This window comes from Tachyglossus aculeatus, chromosome 5 (genome assembly GCF_015852505.1).
Source record: "Tachyglossus aculeatus isolate mTacAcu1 chromosome 5, mTacAcu1.pri, whole genome shotgun sequence".
Lineage (NCBI taxonomy): Eukaryota > Metazoa > Chordata > Mammalia > Monotremata > Tachyglossidae > Tachyglossus > Tachyglossus aculeatus.
Window position 1 is genome coordinate 26135662 of NC_052070.1, and position 25512 is coordinate 26161173.

General features: G+C 41.1%; 1 protein-coding gene across 1 annotated transcript in view; it reads right to left on the bottom strand.

The window, feature by feature from the left end:
- Positions 1 to 586: 586 nt before the first annotated feature.
- CDH19 (cadherin 19) overlaps positions 587 to 25512 on the bottom strand; it is a 181963-nt gene continuing 157037 nt past the window's right edge. Inside the window, exons 10-12 of the mRNA XM_038746647.1 lie at positions 19271 to 19388; positions 9837 to 10088; positions 587 to 1698 (exon numbers count right to left, since the gene is read on the bottom strand). Of these exons, the coding sequence (XP_038602575.1) occupies positions 1208 to 1698; positions 9837 to 10088; positions 19271 to 19388 (861 nt within the window). The 3' untranslated portion in view covers positions 587 to 1207. The remainder of the gene's footprint in view (positions 1699 to 9836; positions 10089 to 19270; positions 19389 to 25512) is intronic.

The following is a 25512-nucleotide window of genomic DNA, read 5'->3' on the forward strand; positions in this document are numbered from 1 at the left end:
ATGTCCAACCTGATTATCTTTTATCTATCACAGAACCTTAGTATAGTGACTGGCACATAATAAGGTCTTAACAAATGCCGTTAAAAAAAAAAAGAATCATTTGGAAAAGCCTCAGGTCACCATATGGGCACACACTCCCATTCAGAAATGCTAAGGGAAAGTATTTCCATGCCTGTCATTCTTTTTTGTCCACCTAAGACCTAATATGGAAGACCAGGTTTGAAGTCAAATGATTCTAGTGCAATCAACATGTAGATTAGTAGAGTATTTCATATCTTATTATCTAATGCTATCCATAAAGTTTTACATCCAGCAGCTTAGCATTTTTAAGGAACTTTAATACTCTTACAATAAAACTGACTACTTCACCTGGTTTTAGAGTCCATTGAAAAAATAAAATTCCCGAGAAATGTCATCATTACAGCTCAAAGAGAGAAAATGCCTGGAATGGTTTTATGCACCAAAATAGGCACTGTGGTTGATTCAAACTTTAAACTGCAACATTTTGGTATGAAGAGCGAATTGTTTTAAAGTACCACTAAGAAGTCAATTACAAATTTAACACACTGACCAATCAGCTCATGCACATTCAAATTTAATGGTGAGTAATGGTTGACACCACGTAAAAGATCTTCATTTGAGTATCAGTATATGCAGTTTTAGCTTTATCTTCTGAAAATAAATAAATACGATAGTCCATAAATGCTTCATAAACATTTTGCCATGGTCTTTTTTACACGTAAGTTTTCATATTACAAAATAGAATACCGATTCCATGCACTGTAGCTTTGGTTAATTCATATAAACCAGCTATCGGCCTAAACTTTGGAAATGCTTTTAAAGCTTAACCCAGATAGTATATAAAGACCAGCACAGAGCATACTATTCTCTGAGAATAACTAGTTTCCCATATAAAATGAAAAAACTCAGCAGGCCACCTGCAGATCATAAGTAGTCATTTATTAAACCCACTGCAGCCTCACTGGGAATGGTTATTTGGACACTGAAGGGAGGAATGGAATTATCTTCCAGTTGCAGAGGGCATTGCTGAGGCGGATATTTTTATCCGTGGATTGAATGTGGTTGGACAGATCCGCAGGAGATTAACAATTAACACTGGACACATCCGAGAACTTTCTTATCTCCGGGGGAATCACTCAATTTCACTGACCACAGAGTTTGATCCATCTAGTTACCTTGTGAATGGCTAATTCTTGGCCCTTCCTGAGGAGCTGTATAAAATGGCTAATTTCTGGAAACGGGGTCCCAGTTCACTCAGGTAATCGTAATTCTGATCCTGATCGGAGACACTAGATTCCAGAGAGCTGAGCGACCCCGTCAAGGATCCCTTCCCCTCAAATGCATATGTCTGGAGGGAGTCATAGGGAGGTGCGCATGGATCGGAATTGGCTTCCTCGAGTTTTTCCGCAATGAATTCCCGGAACACGGCGCTGTCAGGGCCGACCTGGAGAGACTGGCGGTACAGGCTCCGGATCTCCGTCGTGATGGCTTGACGAGTCTTCCGCTCTCGCATAACAGTGCGGGTCCTCAGTGCGGCAATATCGAAAGCCTCTGTGTCCTCTTCACCACCTCCTTCGTCATCATAACGGACAATATTCTCCCTAAATTCCTCCCCCTTCTCGGGAAACAGTGTTGGTTTTCTCCGTTGCCTTAGGCTAAGGACCACCAGGACCACCACTAGTGGGGAAAAAAAAAAACAGGACAGTTAATAATATTTTTGAAGACATTGGAAGGATGAGAAAACTTAAATCTTAATGTCAGTTCAATCACAAGCCAGCAACCCTGTTACCTAGAGCTGGGATCTTATGATTACAAGATGAAAATATTATTTTGGGGTGAAAAACTACCGTGGTCTTATAAAATTGGTTAAGAAAAGGTAGAAATCATTTAGGGTGATGGTTCAGTACAATGTGCCTATCTCTGGCTACCTTCAGTATTTGGGCCTAGTTTTTGTTATTGTTTTTGTTTTTAATAGAAGGCTTTGTTTTTCCATTTAAAATGTTATCTTTTTCTAATACACTCAAATTTAATGAAAGGAGAAAAATTGCCTTTCCTGCTGTGAGCATCCATAACCTGCTCAATATCTCAAAGGTTGTCTTGGGTTCGTGAGTGAAAGGTATTTATTGGAAATTTTTGATTGGAAGGACACCATGCTGGAATCCAGAGTTTGCATAGATTCATTCATTCAATCGTATTTATTGAGCACTTACTGTGAGCAAAGCACTGTACTAAACACTTGGGAGAGTACAATATAACAACATACACATTCCTGCTCACAGTCTAGAGGGGGATGCTCACAGTCCAGACTGTACAGATGAGTTAACTTACCTCCCTATTGGATTTTTTTATTATTTGTTCTGGGACCTTTCTCTGAGAAATGCTATTTGATTGATTGATTGATTATTTCCAAATAGCATCTTCCATCTCAATGCCACCAGTTTAATGAACTTTATTTTTAAGGTAAATGTAGTATGAGGAAAATGAAATGTTTTAAGATACTTTTCTTTCCATCAGTTTACAGTGGAATATATGTGCTGAGTTTCAAGCCTGTAGATAGAGTTTAGGATGTGGCCTAAGTAACTCTACTCTAAACCAAATAAACTTCTATTTTTAAAATGAGAAGGACATGAGCGTAAATATATAAAATAGAACTTGATCGTATCAATATATGCTGAAGGAAATGTCAGGTACAATATAATTCAAGGAAATGTTGTTCTCATAAGATAAATTGCTGGGTTAGTTGCACATCCTTGAACTCCTTTTTCCTTCAAAACACTCTTCAGCTGTATGATTGTTTTATACAGCATGCAATGTTGTATATAATTAGAGTTCTCTTGCAGTCTGCTGTAAATAATGACAGTAAAGGATTTGCATTCACTCAATATCTGACCACAGAACAAATTTTGGAATTTCAGAGATCCATTACAACTCTTAAGTGTGTTCCTTCAAAATCTTTTAACAAAAGACAAAGAAGCCTAAAGGGTTTATTTTTTTTGTCTCCCCATGGCCCCTAGTTTAGAATAGATTTATTGGATGCTATTTACAGGAAAAATGGCAATTCTTCCTATTTTTTTTCATCTCAGTTGTTTACTCTCTTTAGATTTCTAGCCAATTGGAAACAAAATGGGAAAGGAATTTAAAAACCAAGCTTTTTTCTTCAGGGACTTTTTTTAAGGTTTTCCTCCCTTGTCAGTAGGTTTGTAAAGAATTCTGAAATTCTGATGGTTCTCACGTGAATTGGTAATTGATTCACTTATCTTCCCAGTAAAATTTCCTTTCAATTAAAACTATTTTTGACTATTTTAAATTTAGAATATTCATCAAAACTTGAAAAGAACAAGTTAACATTAGACAAAGTAAATACCATCCTTAAGATAACTGTAGTAGTAATGCATAGGTTCCCTTTTAACTTGACATTTAGGATAGAGTTTAACCAAATCAAAATCTACTGGATGACAGAATACAACAAATCAGCATAAAAAATACCATTACTGGATCAAAGCCATAATCCATCCAACTCAGGATTCCAACTCCAGCACTGGGAGTAATTTACTCAGTGTAATGCCTGCCGGCTGGACCTCCAAACTAATATTTAGAGATATACCATCTGAAATCCCTCATTTGTCCCCCTATAGGCCTCAAATTCCCTATAGGACCTCATGGACTGCACATTCCAAAATTCACCCGATTTCAGATTCAGAGGGGGAGCAATGCATCTTTGGGGGGAATGGAGTGCTTTAAAACACTCAATCTTCTTGCCCCCTCCTACCTCACCTCACTACTTTCTTATGAGCAGCAGCCTGACTTAGTGGAAAGAGCATGGGCTTGGGAGTTAGAGGTCATGGGTTCGAATCCTGCCTCCGCCTTTTCTCAGCTGGGTGACTTTGGACAAGTCTCTTAACTTCTCTGTGCCTCAGTTCTCTCATCTGTAAAATGGGGATTAAGACTGTGAGCCCCACCTGGGACAACCTGATATCCTTGTATTTCCATCAGTGCTTAGAAAAGTGCTTGGCACATAGTAAGTGTTTAACAAATATTATTGTTATTACTACAAACCTCCTCGCACACTTCCCTCCTCTAATGCCAACTTTCTCAGTATACCTCAATATTGTCTCTCTCGCCACTGATCTCTCTCCCACAACCTGCCTCTGGCCTGGAATACCCTCCCTCTTCATATCCAGCAGACAATTACTCTCCCCACCTTCAAAGCCATATTGAAGGAACAGCTCCTCCAAGCAGCCTTCCCTGACTAAGCCCTCTGTTCCTTTTCTCCCACTCCCTTCTGCGTTAAATTGACTTGTCCCTTTAATAATAATAATAATAACAATAATAATAATAATATTTGTTACGCACTTACTATGTACCAAACACTGTATTAAGCACTGGGATGGATACAAGCAAATCAGGTTGTATACAGCCCCAGCCCCAGATCAATCAATCAATCAATCAATCATATTTATTGAGCGCTTACTATGTGCAGAACACTGTACTAAGCGCTTGGGAAGTACAAATTGGCAACACATAGTGACAGTCCCTACCCAACAGTGGGCTCACAGTCTAAAAGGGGGAGACAGAGAACAAAACCAAACATATCAACAAAATAAAATAAATAGGATAGAAATGTACAAGTAAAATAAATAAATAAATAAATAGAGTAATAAATATGTACAACCATATATACATATATACAGGTGCTGTGGGGAAGGGAAGGAGGTAAGATGGGGGGATGGAGAGGGGGACGAGGGGGAGAGGAAGGAAGGGGCTCAGTCTGGGAAGGCCTCCTGGAGGAGGTGAGATCTCAGCATGGGATGGGGCTCCCAGATGGGGCTCACAGTCTCAATACCCATTTTACAGATAAGGTAACGGAGAAAGAGAGGAGTGAAGTGACTTGCCCAAAGTCACACAGCAGACATGAGGAGGAACTGGGATTAGAGCCCATGGCCTTCTGACTCCTAAACCAGGGCTCTATCCACTATGCCAAGCTACTTATTCATCCCGCCTTCCTGCCCCACAACACTTATGTATATAAATGCAATTTTATTCATTTATATCACTGTCTGTCTCCCAGTGTCCACTGTAAGCTCCTTGTGGGCAGGAACGTGTTTGTTATGTTGTTATTCTGTACTCTCCCAAGTGCTTACTACAGTGTTCTGCACAGAGTAAGTGCTCAATAAGTATGATTAACTGATTCTCAAAAGAAAGACTCTCTCCCCGCACCCTCCTCCCACCTGCTTCTATAATTACACAATAATAATAAGAATAACAATGATGGTTTTTGTTAAGCACTTACTATGTGCCAAGCAATGTTCTAAGCACTGGGGTATGTACAAGGTAATCAGGTAGTCCCACGTGGGGCTCACAGTCTTAATCCCCATTGTACAGATGAGGGAACTGAGGTACAGAGAAGTTAAGTGACTTGCCCAAAGTCACACAGCTGACAAGTGGCAGAGGCAGGATTAGAACCCACAACCTCTGACTCCTGCTTTTTCCACTAAGCCATGCTGTTTCTCTGACCCAGTAACCCAATCACACCTGCTTTGATTGGAGACACTTTTCAGGTGCCAGAATGGCTCCCTCAGTGTGTCAAAGAAGCCCACGAAGGAGGTCTAAGAATGGATGGGTAGCAATTGTTCTGCAGTGGTCGTATCACAAATTGTCACAATCATCATATTGGTCCTCTCCTCTCCAAAATGGTGTTTCCACCAGGTGGGTGCTACCCCTTTCTCAAAAGTGAAGAGAGAGGAGATACATTCTCAAATTTAAATGGATACATTGGGGTGACTGGCGAATATATACTATAGAACATTGAATTCATTCATTCATTCAATCGTATTTATTGAGCGCTTACTGTGTGCAGGGCACTGTACTAAGCACTTGGGAAGTACAAGTTGACAACATATAGAGATGGTCCCTACCCAACAACCGGCTCACTGTCTAGAAGGGGGAGACAGACAACAAAACAAAACATATTAACAAAATAAAATAAATAGAATAAATACGTACAAATAAAATAGAGTAATAAATATGTACAAACATATATACATATATACAAGTGCTGTGGGAAGGGGACAGAGGTAAGGTGGGAGATGGGGAGGAGGGGGAGAGGAAGTAGGAGGCTCAGTTTGGGAAGGCCTCCTGGAGGAGATGAGCTCTCAGTAGGGCTTTGAAGGGAGGGAGAATGACATAGTACATAAGAAATAACAATTCTACATTAGTAGAGAGTCACAAAGACTACATTTGAGAACCAGATATCTGACAGTATTTTTCCACTTTCCTCTTCCTGACTGTTTCTGCCTGACTGACTTTCTCTTTCCAGTTAAATCTTTTCTTCTTGGCCCACTTATTTATAACTTGCATTCACATGTCTCTGGCTTTCGAGCATTTGCCATCACCTCTCTTGGTTTTCTCTTCTACTCTCGACACTCCCCATTTCCTGGTTGCCTCCCTTGGTGCTGTCTCCTAGATCCCTTTCTTCCACTCTCAATTCCTCCTCAAGGCCTTTTTCTTTAAAATACGTACTACCCATTCTTCATCATGCAGAAGCTTTTACCAATTGCCTCTTGCCCCTACAACTTGAGTCTTTCTCTTGTTTTTAATCTCATCCATGTCCACAGCTCTCTGTTAATCCTTTTTTGGGTCCTCTCTGTTAATGGTTGTTCCACTTTTACTTCAGACAGTCATCCAATCCTTTCAAAACTACTGCTTACGTGCCCAGTCTTCTAAAAGTGTAGCATGATTCCCTAAAGCTATTGGCAGTGAATGTAACGACACACATTTTAACTACTGGGAGTGGTCAATGTGACAAAATCTACAGTCAGCCCCCTTTGATCAACATAGTCAATGCCAATAGACAAGTAAACTAGAATAGAAACAGAAAAAAAATGAATTTAAGCATCTGAAAGATGCTTAGTGAAATCTGGATAAAATATCAACTGAAAAAAATTGGATCCAATCACCATACACTACCTTTTTATGACAGCAAAGTGAAGTTATGATACATCAACGTGGATCGAGATTTCACAATTTGAAACGTCTTTAGTAATGTAGAAGAGTATTAACATTTCACTCTATTTCTGCATTTCCATTTATATATAGGATCTTGGGATGGTACTACATGGCACCCATGTGCTATGGATGGCACCCTCTGCTCCTCTGAAGCTAACCTCCTCATTGTACCTCGTTCTCGCCTGTCCCGCCGTCGACCCCCTGTCTACGTCCTCCCCCTGGCCTGGAATGTCCTCCCTCCTCCCATCCGCCAAGCTAGCTCTCTTCCTCCCTTCAAAGCCCTACTGAGAGCTCACCTCCTCCAGGAGGCCTTCCCACACTGAGCCCCCTCCTTCCTCTCCCCCTTCCCACAGCACCTGTATATATGTATATATGTTTGTACATATTTATTACTCTATTTTATTTGTACATATTTATTCTATTTATTTTATTTTGTTAATATGTTTTGTTTTGTTGTCTGTCTCCCCCTTCTAGACTGTGAGCCCATTGTTGGGTAGGGACCGTATCAATATTCATTCATTCATTCATTCAATTGTATTGAGCGCTTACTGTGTGCAGAGCACTGTACTAAGCACTTGGGAAGTACAAGTTGGCAACATATAGAGACGGTCCCTACCCAACAGTGGGCTCACAGTCTAGAAGGGGGAGACAGAGAACAAAACAAAACATATTAACAGAATAAAATAAATGGAATAAATATGTACAAGTAAAATAAATAGAGTAATAAATACACACAAACATATATACATATATACAGGTAATGTATATGTTACCAACTTGTACTTTCCAAGAGCTTAGTACAGTGCTCTGCACACAGTAAGCGCTCAATAAATACGATTGAATGAATGAATGGAGGAGGCAAGTGTCATCAACCTTCAGTTTTCCAACAATGTGGCATTACATTTCTGATTAATCGTATATTAGAAACAGCTCACGTGCTAGCATGTGCCTTACCTAGTGCAGAGCAAGTCACACGGTAATGAGCGCAACCATTTTTTTTGACATACTAATAGTGGTATTTGTTAAGTCCTTATTATGTGCCAAGCGCTGTTCTAAGCCCTGAGGTTAATACAAGATAATCAGGTTGGACACAGTCCCTGTCCTACAGGGCTCTTATTCTAAGTAGGAGGGAGAACTGGTATTTAATCCCCATTTTACAGATGAGGAAACTGAGGCATAGAGAAGTTAAGTGACTTGTCCAAGGTCACACAGCCAACAGGCGGTGGAGCTGGGATTAGAACACAGGTCCTCTGAATCAATCAATCAATCAATCAATTGTATTTATTGAGCGCTTACTGTGTGCAGAGCACTGTACTCTTTCCACTAGGTCATGCTGCTTCTCGTGGCTTCTTGTTTTCTTCAGACACGAATTGTTGGAAGAATGTTTTTGAGTTGCTGGAAGAATGTTCCTTAGTTTCCCAAAAACATTCCAGCCAAAATGTAAAGGTTGAAACAAGTGTTGTTGACGAAGTGATTTCAGCAAGCATGGCCAAATGGAAAGCACATAAATCTGGCAATGAGGAGATCTGGGTTTGAATCTGCCACTGGCTTTCGGTGTGAACTGAGGAAATTAATCTCTCTTTGCCTCAAATTCTTGATTTGTAAAAGGGAGAGAAGATACCCCATCTCTTAGATTCTAACCCCAGTTTGATATAGAGACTATTTCTGATCTGATTATTTTATATCTAGAATAATGCTAGATGCATAGATAGTGCTCAGTACACATCAAAATTGTGCTTGGGTGTGTGTCAAGCGCTTAGTATAGTGCTCTGTAAACAGTCAGTGCTCAATAACTCTCATTGACTGATTGATTGTGTGGGCATGGGTGAATCACTGTATAAACCAGCAATACCTAGCCCAAACTTCTCATCTATAAATAGTCTAAAAAGTCTTTGACAAAGAAACTAAACTTTATAAGGGGAAATCATGATTTCTAGCATTTTCTTATTATTAATAGTAATAATAATAGTGGCATTTATTAAGCACTTACTATGTGCAAAGCACTGTTCTAAGCACTGCGGAGGTTACAAGGTGATCAGGTTGTCCCACGGGGGGCTCACAATCTTAATCTCCATTTTACAGATGAGGTAACTGAGACCCAGAGTAGTTAAGTGATTTACCCAAAGTCACACAGCTGACAATTGGCAGAGCCGGGATTCGAGCCCATTAACTCTGACTCCAAAGCCCGTGCTCTTTCCACTGAGCCACGCTGCATGCTTGTTTTGTTTGTGTGATTTTCAATTCTGACAATATGCTGATTTTCCTCTCTTTCACCACATTATCTTCTAGCTCTACTCATTTCCTCATTCTCCAACTTCTCTGTGCCTCAGTTTCCTCAACTGTAAAATGGGGATTAAATCTTCCTCCTTTCGACTGTGAGCCCCATGGGGGACAGGGACCATGTCCAATGTGATAAACTTGTATTTACCCCAGTGTTTAGAATAGTGTTTGGCACATAGTAAATGCCTAACAAATACCATAAAACAAATGAACAACAAAGTGTATAATATCAATGTGAATTGAAAGAGAATATTGGAAGGATAGCATGCAATATCCCACATCTGAAAATACACCCCTCTGGGACAATGGCTTGTGTAATAAACTCTATAGCTTTTAGCTTTTGGCTGAGCATGCTTAATCCCTGTACCAGAAATGGAATTTCTCTAGCTCTAGCTTTTTTTTTTTAAAGTAGCCACTACTTTACAAAGCCAAGTTTAGTGCTTTATCCAGAAGAACAGGGCATAAATGCACGGTGAGCTACATGAAGCCAACTACAGCAACAGGAAGAAATGCCACACTATGTTTCTTACCCAGCAACGTCAGGGTGCAGGCCAAAATAGCAATTAAAGCTTCTGTGCTGAATCCCATGGAAAACATAAGTGCTCCGTAGTGACAAGAGTGGGTACTGCCATTCACGTTACAGTCGCAGACATTGATAGTAAGGGTGTTTGTGCTGGTAAGGGATGGAATCCCATTATCTTCAATTAAGATCGGTACATAGAAAACCGGCTGTTCTTGACGGCTGAATCCATTTTTCCTGGTCAGAATCGCAGCTGTATTATCTATGAAGAAAGATGCATACGTAGTAAATACCTATCCTCCTTATGAATACTCTAACAAGCTTTGGGCAATAAAACCGAGGATTGATTCCTCATCTGGGTGCACTACACTGAATTAAGCACTGGAGAAATGCAACCGATCAATTACTGGTATTTAGTGAGGACTTTCTGTACTAAACTGCGTGGCTCAGTGGAAAGAGCCCGGGCTTTGGTGTCAGAGGTCATGGGTTCAAATCCCGGCTCCAGCAACTGCCAGCTGTGTGACTTTGGGTAAGGCACTTCTCTGTGCCTCAGTTATCACATCTGTAAAATGGAGATGAAGATTGTGAGCCCCCCGTGGGACAACCTGATCACCTTGCAACCTCCCGAGCGCTTAGAACAGTGCTTTGCATATAGTAAGCACTTAATAAATGCTATCACTAGATGCTTTGTACAGTACCTTACAGTAGAGTTTTTAGACATAATCCCTGCCCTCATGGAACTCACAGTGGAGCTGGGGAGACTGGAAGTAAAATAAGTTACAGTCAGGGGAAGCCACAAAGTATAAAGTTTTGGACATAAGTGTCAGAGAGGCAGGGTTGTGGTGAATATCAAAGTACTTAGATATTACAGTCCCAATTGCATGAGTGACACAAGGAAAGACAATAGCTGGGAGAGATGAGAGATTAGTCAATGAAGGCTTCTTAAAAGACACTGTATTGGGTTCTCCCAATCACGTAGTACAGTGCTCTCCACTGAAGACTGGCTCAGTAAATACCACTGATTGAATAATTGATTGATGGATTGATTAATTGATTGATATGACTTTTGTAGGGCTTTGAAAATGGGGTGAGTGGTAGGAAATTCCCTGTGGGAGGAAAGATATGGTTGAGGGATCGATGATAAGATGAGAGCGAGGCTCAGCAGTAGATTGGTGTTAGAGGAGTGAAGTGTGGGGGCTGGGTTGTAGTGGGGGTTTAGTGAAGTTAGGTCAGATGGGGAAAACTGATGGACTGCCTTAAAACTGATGTTATTGGTGAGGATTTTCTGTTTGATGTGATGACCAATGGGCAATCATTGGAGGTTTTTGCAGAATGGGAAGATCTACATTAAAATATCTTTTTTAGGAAAATGATCCAGGCAGCAGACTGAAATACGGACTGGATGGTGGAGAGACTGGATGTTTGGACATCACTGAGGAGGCTAATGCAGTAGTTGAGACAGAATATGACAGATGTCTAGTCAAATGTGGTAGAAGGAGGGGTGGATTCTAGAGGTGTTGTGAAGGCAGAATCGACAGGATTTGGTAACAGATTGTATGTGTGAGTTGAATGAGAGAGTTGCGTCGGGATAATGCCAAGGACACAGGCTAAAGAGACAATGAGGATGGTGGTGTTGTCTACTTTGATATCTACAGTGCTTTCTACAGTTTCATTTCCCGCTCCCTTCTGCATCACCCTGACTTGCTCCCTTTGTTCTCCCCCAGCTCTAAAATAAAAATGTTTTTTCACAGATCAACCAAAAAGTTGACTCAATTCCATAATTTTTGATCTGTTTGTTACAAATGTATTTTTCCTAAAAAATTATCATTTCTGTTTAGTTATTAAAGTAATTAAAATACTTTTTTCAGCCTTTATTTAAGACTAACCTTCCCCTGACTGTCGTATCACCATAGACAAAATTACCATCCTCCCTGTCTCACAATATATCTGCCTGTCTCCCCCTTCTAGACTGTGATCCCATTGTTGGGTAGGGTGTGTCTCTATATGTTGCCAAATTGTACTTTCCATGTGCTTAGTACAGTACTCTGCACACAGTAAGGGCTCAATAAATATGACTGACTGAATGAATGAATGAATGTCTCCCCACATCTAAGCTGTGAGCTCGTTGTGGGAAGGGATTATCATTGTTTATTGTTATAGTGTACTTTCCCAGGTGCTTAGTACAGTGCTCCACACACAGTAAGAGCTTAATAAATACAATTGAATGAATGAAAGGATGAATGAATGAATGAATGAATGAAAGGTAGAGGAAGGAGGAGGTTTGGTGGAGAACTTTAGGAGTTCCATTTTGGACATGTTAACTTTTGGGGTATTGACAGGACATCCAAGTAGAGACATTCTGAAGGCAGGAGGAAATGCGAGACTGCAGAGAATCAGAAAGGTCGGAACTAGTGAGACAGATTTAGGAGTCACCCAAATGGAAATGGTAATTGAAGCTATGGAAGCAAATCACTTTCCTATTGGAGTGGGTAGAGACTAGAAGGGATGCAGAACTGAGCTCTGGGGGACTCCAGCAGTTAGGTGGAGGAGGAATCTGTGAAAGATACTGAGAGGGAATGGTCAAAGAGCTAAGAAGAGAACCAGGAGAGGACAGTATTAGTGAAGCCAAGGTTAGATACTTTTTCCAGGAGAATGTTGAAGTGTTGAAGGCAGGTCAAGGAGGATTAGGATAGAGTTAGGTCTTTTGGATTTCACAAGAAGGAGGACACTGGAGGCTTTGGAGAGGACTGTTTCTACAGAGTAGTGGATGGTGGAAGTCAGATTGTAGGGGATCAAGAAGGTGGTTGGAGGACAGGAGCCGGAGCCAGTGGACAGCAGGACTCAACCATGGCTCTGGGCAGCCACGACACACATCAGCCTAGTGACAAATTCTCCCTTTGACATTTCTGGACACGATTGGTTGAAGGGAGATGGAGAAATAACTAGATGGTGGAGGGGGTTCACAGAGTCCCTGCCCTTGATGATTTGAAAGTGATCTGCCCCCTCCCACAGAAAGCTTACCCTCTTTACAGTACACCAATTAGGGAAATGGGTCAAGTTGGCAAAGGAGGACTGTATAGAATCTGCAGGGTTCTAGAAAAGAAATCAGAACGTCCAAAGTTTGGCTACTCTAACAATGACTATCTGCTCTGAGTCTAACTGGTAGAATCTAGAAGAAGTGCTTATCACTAAACAAAATTATCTTGATTCATAGCCAATATGACCAAACCTGACTTTGTCCTCAAAAGCAAATGTTCCAAGCTTGCCTTGGTTCCATAGGATTTGCATAGTGGCTTTTCTACTGCATAGAGAATTGAACCAAATAGCAACAGGTAAATCATGAAATTATTGAGACAGTCATGATCTTTTAGCTTTATCAACCTTTTCATGATCTCTACTGTGAAAGCAATATATTCATTCATTCACTCAATTATATTTATTGATCGCTTACTGTGTGCAGAGCAGTGTACCAAATGCTTGGAAAGGACAATTCAGCCACAAATAGAGACAATAATAATAATGATGGCATTTATTAAGCGCTTACTATGTGCAAAGCACTGTTCTAAGCGCTTGGGAGGTTACCAGGTGATCAGGTTGTCCCACAGGGGGCTCACAATCTTAATCCCCATTTTACAGATGAGGTAACTGAGGAATGGAGAAGTTAAGTGACTTGCCCAAAGTCACACAGCTGAACAATTGGCAAAGCTGGGGTTTGAACCCATGACTTCTGACTCCAAAGCCCGTGCTCTTTCCACTGAGCCACGCTGCTTCTTCCAATCCTTGCCCAACAACAGGCTCACAGTCTAGAAGGGGGGAGACAGACATCAAAACAAGTAAACAGGCATCAATAGCATCAGTATAAATAAGTAGAATTATAGATACATACACATCATTAATAAAACAAATAGAATAATACATATACACATATATACACAATATATAATATTGTCTTGTTAGAAACATGAAATAACATATCTTTTCTACCTAGAGTGGAAAGAGATTTTCTCTGTATCTTCTCTTTCCCCCCATTCTGACTGTACAGCCGAGGAATTGGGGGGCCAATTAGTAATTCCGTGGTATTTACTAAGCACTTACTGTGAACAGAGCACTGTACTTAGTATTTGGGAGTGTATGACAGAGTTGGTAGACAGATTTCCTGCCCACAACGAGCTTGAAGCCATGAGACGTAAGTCACATGAGTATTGTCACCCACTCTCACCTACATGGATCCAATTCTACCATTTTAGTGAGGTCATTTTCACGCCACTCCATGGGCATTACGGAGGCCATAGATATCATAGATGATTATCTCTTCCTATGTATTTCTATATCCAAAATAGGATGTAGCACAGTGCATCATCTTGAATGCATAGAAACAGGACACAGGGGAAACTACTCAGCAGCAACATGGCCTAGTGGAAGGAACCCAGGCCTTGGAGTCAGAGGACCTGGGTTCTAATCCTGGCTCTGCCAATTGCTTGCTGTGTGACCTTGGGCAAGTCACTTGACTTCTCTGTGCCTCAGTTTCCTCAACTATAAAATGGGGATTCAATACCTGTTCTCCCTCCTACGCCCCATGCAGGACGGTGACTGAATCCAACGTAACTGACCTGTACTTACCCCTGTACTTAGAACAGTGTTTGATACATACTAAGCACTTAAGAAATACCATTAAAAACAATAAAAGGACCATCCCTAGATGCCATTTTCAAAGATATTTTCCAAAGGAATAGCTACTCTGTGGAATGAATTCTACATGTTGGTGACCGGTAGCATGATAAGGGTTAAAGAAATCTGATTCTGAAACCTTTATTAGTATGTTTTATTTGACTTCGAGGTTGTTAAGAAACTAGTTTCCTATTTAATATACACTGAACTTTTAAAAACTTAGTCACATTGATTTATCCGCCTAGCCAGAACATTCAAATAATTAGCAAAGTCAATATGAGCAGTGTGTACTTTAGTTGAGTTTGAAACAGCTCTTCTTCCAAATCTCAAAAGACTGACTTTAAGCGGTTTTCTCTGTTGCAATTTCATCTGTTGTAGAACTACGTTTTCCCTTCAGATTAGTTTCGATTGGTGTTCCCCATAATATTCTTTTTGAGCATTCAGATCAATATCAGAACAGCTTAGCATTAAAACCCACAGAGAAAGCATTCACATGATGTCATCAGAAATCAATGCCCACAGTTTAAATGCGACAGCAATGAAGTTAAATAAATGTGAAAGCTTCTTTTGTCTCCAAATCCTTTTTTTTTCCTTTTTATCAATCCAAACAGAGAAATCATTGTTACGGCTAATTCTCTACTTTATTTACAAAGTCCTCTTCTGTGAGTATTTAGGGCCTTTAATTCAGGAAGTGGAATAAAGTTAGCATGTTATGCTTTAATAATTTTATTAGAACTTTATCAAGCATAAATCATTCTTGTGCTATATTTTCTGTGCATTATTCTTGATCCCTGTTTTGATGGCTTCCAAAATAAATTTATGTACATATTTGTCTTTAAGACTAATTTTGGTTAAATCAATTTAATTTGAAACTGAGAAATTTTAAAGAGCCACTGATTATCAATCCATCATGCCCTCTTTGTAGATGAATATACATTATTATTTCCATGTTACAGATTTGAAATGCATGTTTTCAAGGCTTAAAACAAGCTAGAAATGAAAGTGTGAAAAACTCTCGAGGTCTATTTTATTTTTCTCCCACTCTCTTCCCCACTGCATCCCTGTTTCTTCCCTTTTCCAACCTCTTTTTCTTTCTTAAGGTTCTTAATAATAATAATAATGATGGCATTTGTTAAGCGCTTACTATGTGCAAAGCACTGTTCTAAGCGCTGGGGAGGTTACAAGGTGATCAGGTTGTCCCACGGGGGGCTCACAGTCTTAATCCCCATTTTACAGATGAGGTAACTGAGGCCCAGAGAAGCTAAGTGACTTGCCCAAAGTCACACAGCTGACAATTGGCGGAGCTGGGTTTTGAACCCACAACCTCTGATTCCAAAGCCCGTGCTCTTTCCACTGAGCCATGCTGCTCCTCCTTTTGTGTTTCTTCTTCCATGAAACACAAAATGCTCTATGATCTAATCAGTTGGTATTTATTGAGCATTTACTGCATGCATAGAACTGTACTAAGTGCTTGAAGTCTAAGTTCTTCAACTGGGGACAACTCTATGATCACAATTTCAGTTCTTTTCCGAGTCCAGAAGTCACACTGTTTCTGATACCACAAAGTCACTTGAACTTTATTACAGAGACCCTTTTGGTTGATGAATTCCTCAAAACCTGACTTATCAAAGCTACTATACTGTCTATGAAGTGTGCCAAGGACTGGTTCTTCCCTGTTAGTGAAGAGCAGGTGCTGGGAAAGGAGACACAGTGGAACTCCTTTCACAACCAGGTCAAGGGCAGAGGGTCAGGTTTTCAGAGCTGTGTACTCCACATTTCCCAGGATATTCATTCAATTGTATTTATTGAACACTTACTGTGTGCAGAGAACTGTACTAAGTGCTTGGAAAGTACAATACAGCAACAAAAAGAGACAATCCCTGCCCATAACGGGCTTACCCTCTGGAGCAGGGGAGACAGACATCGGAACAAGTAAGCAGGCATCGATATGAATGAATAGAATTATAGATATATACATATATACATAAGTGCTGTGAGGTGGGAATGGGGGGAAGAGCGAAGGAAGTGGATTGAGGTGATGCAGAAGATAGGGGGAACTGAGGAGATGGGGGATTAGTCTGGGAAGTCCTCTTGGAGGAGGTGTGCCTTCAGTAGGGCTTTGAAGGGGGGAAGAGTGAATGTTGGGAGGATTGAGGAGGGAGGGAGTTCCAGGCCAGAGATAGGACATAGGACAGGGGTTGGTAGTGAGGCAGGTGAGATCGCGGCACAGTGAGAAGGTTAACACCAGAGGAGTGGAGTGTACAAGCTTTAAAGCCAATAGTGAGGAGTTTTTGTTTGATATGGAAGTTCATTCATTCAATAATATTTATTGAGCACTTACTGTGTGCAGAGCACTGTACTAAGTGCTTGGGAAGTACAAGTTGGCAACATATAGAGACGGTCCCTACCCAACAACAGGCTCACAGTTGTTAGGCAACCACTGGAGATTTTTGAGGAGAGGATGACATGCCCTGAATGTTTCTGTAGAAAGATAATCTGGGTAGCAGAGGGAAGTATGGACTGAAGTGGGGAGAGACAGGAGGTTGGGAGGTCAGAAAGGAGGTCGATGCAGTAATCCAGTCAGAATAGGATGATAAATTGTACTAATGTGGTAGCAGTTTGGATGGAGTGGGAAGGACAGATCATGGAGATGTTGTGAAGGTGAGACCGGTAGGATTTGGTGACGGATTGGGTATGTGGGGTGAATGAGAGAGCAGGCTCAAGGGGGACACCAACGTTACGGGCCTGTGAGATGGGAAGCATGGTTGTGCCGTCTACAATGATGGGAAAGTTTGGGAGGGAAGATAAGGAGCTCTGTCTAGGATATGTTGAGTTTGAGGTGGCAGGAGGTTGTCCTGAAGACAGGAGGAGATGTGAGCCTGGAGGGAGGGAGAGAGAACAGAGGAAGAGATATAGATTTGGGTGTCATCCGGTTAAAGATTAATATTTGAAGCCGTGGGCATGAATGAGTTCTCCAAGGGAGGGAGTTCAGATGGAGAATAGAAAGGGACCAAGAACGGAACCTTGAGGGACCCCTACAGTAAGGGGATGGGAGGCGGAGGAGGAACCTGTGAAGTAGACTAAGAATGAACGGCCAGGGATATAAGAGGAGAACCAGGAGAGGACGGAGTCTGTGAAGCCAAGGTTGGATAACATATTGAGGAGAAGGGGATGGTCCACAGTGTCAAAGGCAGCTGAGCAGTCGAGGAGGATTATAATGGAGTAGGAGCCACTGGATTTGACAAGAAGGATGTCCTTGGTTACCTTTGAGAGGGCGGTTTCAGTGAAGTGAAGGGGTTGGAAGCCAGGTTGGAGGTGGTCCAGGAGAGAGTTGGAGGAGAGGAATTGGAGGCAGCAAATGTAGACAACTTGCTCCAGAATTTTGGAGAGGAAGAGTAAGAGGGAGATGGCACAATAACTGGAGGGAGCTGTGGGGTCAAGGGAGAGATTTCTTAGGATGGGGGAGATGTGGGCCCGTTTGAAGGCAGTGGGGAAGAAGCCATTGGAGAGTGAGCGGTTGAAGATGGTAGTTAAGGAAGGAAGGGGCGAGAGTTTTGATAAGGTGTGAAGAAATGGGGTCCGATGCATATGTGGAAGGGGTGGCACTTGAGAGGAGGTAGGGAATCTCCTCTGGAGACACTGCTGTGAAGGATGGGAAAGTTGAAAAGGGGGCCAAGAGGAGGAGGAATTGAGAATGGGAAGGGGTGATTTGGGTGAGCTAAGACCTGATGGTGTTAATTTTCTTAATGAAGTAGATGGCCAGATCTTTGGGGGGTGAGGGATGGGGGAAGTTGGGGGACAGGGGCCTGAGAAATGAGTTAAATGTCCAGAACAGCTGATGAAGGTGACGGGCATGGGTGTTAATAAGGGAAGAGAAATAGTGTTGCTGGACAGAGGAGAGGGCAGAGTTAAGGCAAGAAAGGACACACTTGAAGTGGGCAAGGTCGGCCTGATGTTTAGATTTCCGCCGACAGCGTTCAGCAGCTTAAGCATAACAGCGAGGGGGAGGAGGACAGTGCAGGTGATCCAGGACTGTGGGTTAGTGGTGCGCAAGTGATGAAGGGTTGAGGAGTGAGTAAGTTGAGTTGATTAGAAAGGGTGGACTTGAGAGTATCCATTTCATCACCAAGAGTGGGTAGAATGGGTATGGAGGCTAGGTGGGGTGTGATGCACTGCGAGAGATGGATGGGGTTGAGAGGGCAGAGGTCTCAGTTGGGGAATAGTACAGATTTACGGGGAGGAGGAGTGTATGTATTTGCTAGCATTTTCTGGAGAAGCCTCCACAGGGGTTCCACTGGGCTCCAGTCACCATCAGTGGACATAGCATCACACCAGTCAATGATGCATGGGGGATGCAACGGACAGAACATCTCCCCGATCAGATAATTGAGAACACTTAACAAACAGATTCACCCACCAGTCAGATCATGGAGAACACTTAACAAACAGATTTACCCATCAACCAGATCCTACCTGGGGAAACCAATCAGACAAGGGGGTGGGAGAGGCAGATCATTAGTCGATGTCTTAATTGGAACAGTCCAAACAATGAAGGTTTCCTGGAAGCCTCTTGTTTGTTGGAAGAGTTGTAGATAAGTAAACCATTGACCTATTGTGTATATCTTCTCTATTTGGAAAAATTATTTCAGTCACCCAGTGTGTCTTAATTTCCACGCCTATTCTGCACTGTAGGAGAAGACATTCCTATCAAAGCTTCATGTCAAATCAGACATCACACATGAAAGAGATTCCCACAGTCTCCATTAAGAACACTACCTTGATTATCCTTGACAGTGAAGTTTGAGTTGATTATGGCCTCTGGTGACATATAGAAGTAAAAATGATGATCTTCTACTGAATCATCTCCATCTATTGCACTGATCGTCTCAATGAGCTGGAAATTATAAGACGAGTGTTAATTTTTCAAAGACCTCTTAGATTGTGAGCTCCACATGAGACAGAAACTGGGTCCAATGTGATTACCTTGTAACTGCCCCAGTATAAAATAGTATGCTTGGCACATGGTAAGCTATGAAGAAGTATCACAGTCATCATCATCATCATCATCATTCTCATAACTATAATTCACGTTCTCTTTGAAAGGGCTACTAAAAAATTCAAACTGCTAGATATTCCAATCTATGTATACTCCCTTTTCCTTACTTTTTTAAATTACATAAACAGATTTGGATTGTTGACTTTCTACTACATTTTCCTCACTTTTGTCTGGCTTTTTGTGGCTCAGGGAGAAACAGGGATTGAATGCTTGGGTACCATGACAATTATTTTTCACGACCATCACACCATCCTTGACCATAATTTCCAGTTCATCACACACTGCAAAATGCTTCACAAGTGTACAAATGAAATTACTCATTGCTTTTGTCTTTGAAATCTGTGAAAAGGTTTTCCAACAAGCTCATCATTGATAATGAAAAGATCACATCCTGAAGTTGTAATTGCATTTCAAAATCAAAGTAAACTGGTAAGAAAAAACTATCATTTTGTTTTTTTGAGAATAAAAAACACCGTGTTCAAAATATTGCGGCTACTTTCAAGATAATAAATTAAGAGCTAGCATTTTAGCTTTCACACACAAAAAAAATAGTCAGTCCTTGCAAATAAACAATGATGTGAAGAGAAGGTAATTGGTACATTATTTCTCCTTAAAATGACAGTTTAATTAACTTTAATTTCATGTATCACTAGTGAATAAACATTCTAATTATGATCAATCATTAGTATTGTTCTTGTGGTCAACTCTACAGAGCTCTGTCCTAAGCATTTGGGAAAGTACAATAGAATTAGTAGAATATGATCCCTGCCCTTAAGAAGCTTAACTCTTTTGGGAGAGAAAAAAACTAAAATAAATTACAGGTAGGAGGAAGTAGGAAATGTGGCTATGTAAGGTATGTAATTAAGTGCAATGGTAGGTTGAATATTTAAGTGATTAGGTGGCATAGAACTGGTAAAGTGGTAGTTGGGGTTTTTTAAACTACAGAGATTACAATAAATTAATTGGGGGCCTCCTGGAAGAGATGTGACTTCTGAAGTTGGTCTGCCAGATAAATGTGCCGGGCAGTTCCGGGTAGTGGAGAACATGGGAGTAAGAGGGCAGGGACAGGAGAGCAAAAATGAGGCACATTGAGTAGGTAAGCTTGAGAGGTTAAATAAACATTTTTTTCACAGATCAACCAAAAAGTTGACTCAATTCTATAATTTTTGATCTGTTTGTTACAAATGCATTTTTCCTTAAAAATGATCTTTTTTTAGTTATTAAAGTAATTAAAATACTTTTTTCAGCCTTTATTTAAGACTAACCTCCCCCTGACTGTCTTATCACCATAGACAAAATTACCATCTTCCCTGTCTCACAAACATGTAACTTTGGCATTATCCTCAACTCATCTCTTTTATTAATAATAATAAAAATTGTTATTGGTATTTGTTAAGTGCTTACTATGTGCCAAGCACTGTTCTAAGTACTGGGGGGTGATACAAGGTAATCAGGTTGTCCCCCGTGGGGCTCACAGTCTTAATCCCCATTTTACAGATGAAGGAACTGAAGCACAGAGAAGTTAAGTGGCTTGCCCAAAGTCATGCAGCATACAGCATGCTGAAAAGCAGCGTGGCTCAGTGGAAAGAGCCCAGGCTTTGGAGTCAGAGGTCATGGGTTCAAATTTTGGCTCTGCCGCTTGTCAGCTGTGTGACTTTGGGCAAGTCACTTAACTTCTCTGGGCCTCAGTTACCTCATCTGTAAAATGGGGATTAAGACTGTGAGCCCCACGTGGGACAACCTGATTACCTTGTAACCTCCCCAGCACTTAGAACAGTGCTTTGCACATAGTAAGCCCATAATAAATGTCATTAAAAAAAAAAAGTGGCAGAGCCGGGATTAGAACCCACGTCCTCAGGCTCCTAAGCCTGTGCTCTTTCCACTAGACCATGCTGCTACATTCAATCAGTTATGAAATCCAGCCAAGTCTACCTTCACATTGTCTCTAGAGTCTACCCCTTCCTCTCTCCACAAACTGCTACCACGCTGATCCAAGCACTTACCGTTTCCCGCCCAAACAACTGCATCAGCCTCTTTGCTGATTGCCCTGTTCCTTTTATCTTCCCCATCCAGTCCATATATCATTCTGTTGCCCGGATCACTGTTTTCTGAGAAACCATTCAGACCATATTTGCCACTCCTCAAAAACCTCTGATAGTTGCTCTATTGCCTTTAAGACACTGAATAAGCTCTATACCTCACTGATCTCCTTACTACAACCAACCTAATCCACACACTAGTCTTCTAATGCCAACCTACTCTCTGTATTTCAGTGTCATCTATCCTGCTTCCAATCCCTTTTCCACATTCCCCCGTGGGCCTGGAACCCCCATCCTCTTCATAACTTACAGCCCACCACTCTCCCCAACTTCATAGCCCTCCTAACATTGCATCGCCTTCAAGAGTCCTTTCCCGATGAAACCCTCCTTTCCCTTACTTTCTCTCCTCTCTGCATCGACTATTCACTTGGCTGGCTCTTAAGCACTTCATACTCACCCCAGCCCCGCAGCACTTATATACATAGCTTTATGCACTACTATTCCCCCTGTCTATAATTTATTTTAGTGTCTATCACCCCTGTAGACTTTAAATTCCTTGTGGGTGGAGTTCCATGTCTAACAACTCTACAACTCTATTGCATTTTCCCAAGTGCTTAGTATAGTGCTCTATGTACTGTTGAGAAGCAGCGTGGCTCAGTGGAAAAAGCACGGGCTTTGGAGTCAGGGGTCATGGGTTCAAATCCCGGCTCTGCCAATTGTCAGCTGTGTGACTTTGGGCAAGTCACTTAACTTCTCTGTGCCTCAGTTCCCTCATCTGTAAAATGGGGGTGAAGACTGTGAGCCCCATGTGGGACAACCCGATCACCTTGTTACCTCCCCAGCACTTAGAACAGTGCCTTGCACATCGTAAGTGCTTAATAAATGCCATCGTTATTATTATTATTACTGTTACTACTTAGTAAATACAACTGATTCATTCATTCAATCATATTTATTGAGCGCTTACTGTGTGCAGAGCACTTGATTGATTTATTATCCTAAATGGCAATGCATCTCATATGACATCTATCTTCCATATGCTGTGACTATGGTTTTGTCTTTACATACAATTGGATACAATTGATATTGATGTTTAAAGTCAGGCATGCTTGGATGTCAGTATTTTAATGAATCTTCCTCTCCTTCTTACCACCTAAAATAGAGGACATTTATGTGGCTATATTCTTTAGATCTTCTAGATCCATGTGACATAAAACGGCTTATTGGGTTCCTTGGATTCTGTTTCTCTCCTACAACACCTTTGATTCAGGGCATGTCTCTCCATCCATTTATGTGGCAACATTTCTTCATCTATTTCCCTTCTTTTTCCCCTCTCCCACCATCTGCATCTTTGCCCATCTGTACTTTCCCAGTCTTTCAATATCTGACTCCTCTTTCTCCTTGTTCATCTCTCCAAACATGGGTGGAGCAGAAGCTGAATATTCACTTTGTAAGATCTATATAATTTGGGTTTTATTCACATGATTTCTAGCACTAGACTATGTTACGCCAGATATCTTTAGTGAAACTTTCTTACTCAGCTCTTTCATTAACATGTGGCCCTTTCTTTTTAAAGTATGCATTAATGGGGGTAGGAGTACTGTCAGCTGGACTTTCATGGAATGAGTAGAATGATTATTAATGTATCATGGTCTTTATTTCATCTGCTTCATCAGCGTTATATTACCACATATGGAATGCAAGCTAATGGGCTTAATTCTTCTCCTGAGCAATGGAAAAAAACTGCTGCATTTATTCTACATGCTGGATGAGTAATTTTTAAAATGGAAACTTCTGCTTTAAATAGTGAACACAACTTGCAAAGTAACAATCAGTTCCTAGTGGATAGATATTATGCTGATGTTTTAGTTATGTCTTTCCACTATATCATGAAGCCAATCAATCAATAAACCAGTGGTATTTAGTGCTTATTATTGGCAGAGCATGAAGCACAAGGAAAGTACAGCAATAGTATAGGAAAACAAGATCCTTTCCCTCAAGGAGTTTAAAATCTAAAGGGGGAAGTGGACAATAAAATCAATTACAGTTATAGAAGCAGCGTGGCTCCGTGGAAAGAGCACGGGCTTTTGAATCAGAGGTCATGGGTTGAAATCCCAGCTCCGCCAATTGTCAGCTGTGTGACTTTGGGCAAGTCACTTAAGTTCTCTGTGCCTCAGTTACCTCATCTGTAAAATGGAGATTAAGACTGTGAGCCCCCCGTGGGACAGGCTGATCACCTTGTAACCTCCCCAGCGCTTAGAACAGTGCTTTGCACATAGTATGCACTTAATAAATGCCATTATTATTATTATTATCAATGGGGAAAAACAGTATAAAGATAAGTACATAAGAGCTGTGCGAGTGGTGGTGGGTAGACTATGAAAATGCTTAGGGAGTACAAACTCAAGGAGGAAAAAAGGTGGGGAGATGAGAGATTAGGTGGTGAAGGCTTCCTGGAGAAGAGATGATTTGAGTAGGGCTTTAAAGCTGGTCAGATGGAGAAAGCGTATGCTCTAAGACACGGAGGGAAAAAGAGATGCATTGCCTTGGCACCATCTAGCATTCCTAGTAGTGGCAATAACTATTAATAATAATATTAATGATGGCATTTATTAAGTACTTACTGTATGCAAAGCCCTGTTCTATGCACTAGGGGAGGTTACAAGGTGATCAGGTTGTCCCACAGGGGGTTCACAGTCTTCATCCCCATTTTACAGATGAGGTAACTGAGGCCCAGAGAAGTGAAGTGACTTGCCCAAAGTCACACAGCTGACAATTGGTGGAGCCGGGTTTTGAACCCATGACCTCTGACTCCAAAGCCCGTTGCTCTTTCCACTGAGCCACACTGCTTCTCTTGAGCACCCACTGGTTCAGTATAATCTACTAAGAGAGAATAAGGCATTCGCCACACGTACCCAAAGTAAGTCCTGTGCATGGAGAGTAGCAGCTGAAGACTACAACACACAGAACGCAGGTCTGGCAGATCTCAACACAGCATTTTCTCTATTCTTGGATGATTCTGGGCTCGAATATGTGTGTTGGAGACGATTTTGGATAAACATCCTTCCTAAGTCAATGTTTCTCCGGGCACTGATACAAGCAAGGCTTATATGGGGAGAGGTTGGAGCCTTTCTTAAGATTTTTTTTTAATCTTTCAAATCTCCTGGCAGAGTAATGTTTGAGAATAGAAAAGCTTGTGATTTTCCTGATTTCACTTGAACTGAAATCCAGAAGGCTCCAGAAGGTTCCCCAAAGGACAGACCATTCAAAGCTTGACTGAAAGGTCTTGGGTGGTTTGATGATACCAAGGTTATACATATGTTCAACTGAATTAGGTTAAAATTTCAAATTTTGGCCTGATTCCCAATACTCTGAAAACAGAGCTCCCCCAAAATTAGATTTTGTGAAAAAAAAATAGCTTTCCACTAAAATGTTGAACAACCAATAATACTTTGTTATGGATACGCTGTGCTTATCTGTGGAATAAATAATGAAGGATATGTTAACCAGCCTCTCCCATCAACATCCTCAGCACAGCATGCAATGTTCTTCTAAGCTTTTCTAAAGTTTTGAAATGTAATACTTCATGTCCTTAGCCAAGAAGTCGGCATAATCTAATAAAAGATAGGGAGGCTATTTGTTTCATTTGAGAAAATATGAGCAGTTCTGCTTTTAAATGAAGATACCTTTGTTGAAGGCATTAGTTTTCAGGGCTGATAGACAGAATCTGCTGTATATCCCTTCTGCTCTCCAGCTGTTTCAGCTAAAGGTAATGAGAAAAGCATATAACCTCCAACTTCTTCATGTGTTATTTCAGGGAAGGTAGAACTCTTTTGTTATCTTAACTTTGTTCTTTTCTCTTTTGCAGGCACAGCTTTTTTCAGAAGACCATCTTGTGAAAAAACACCTGATTTATTAAAGAT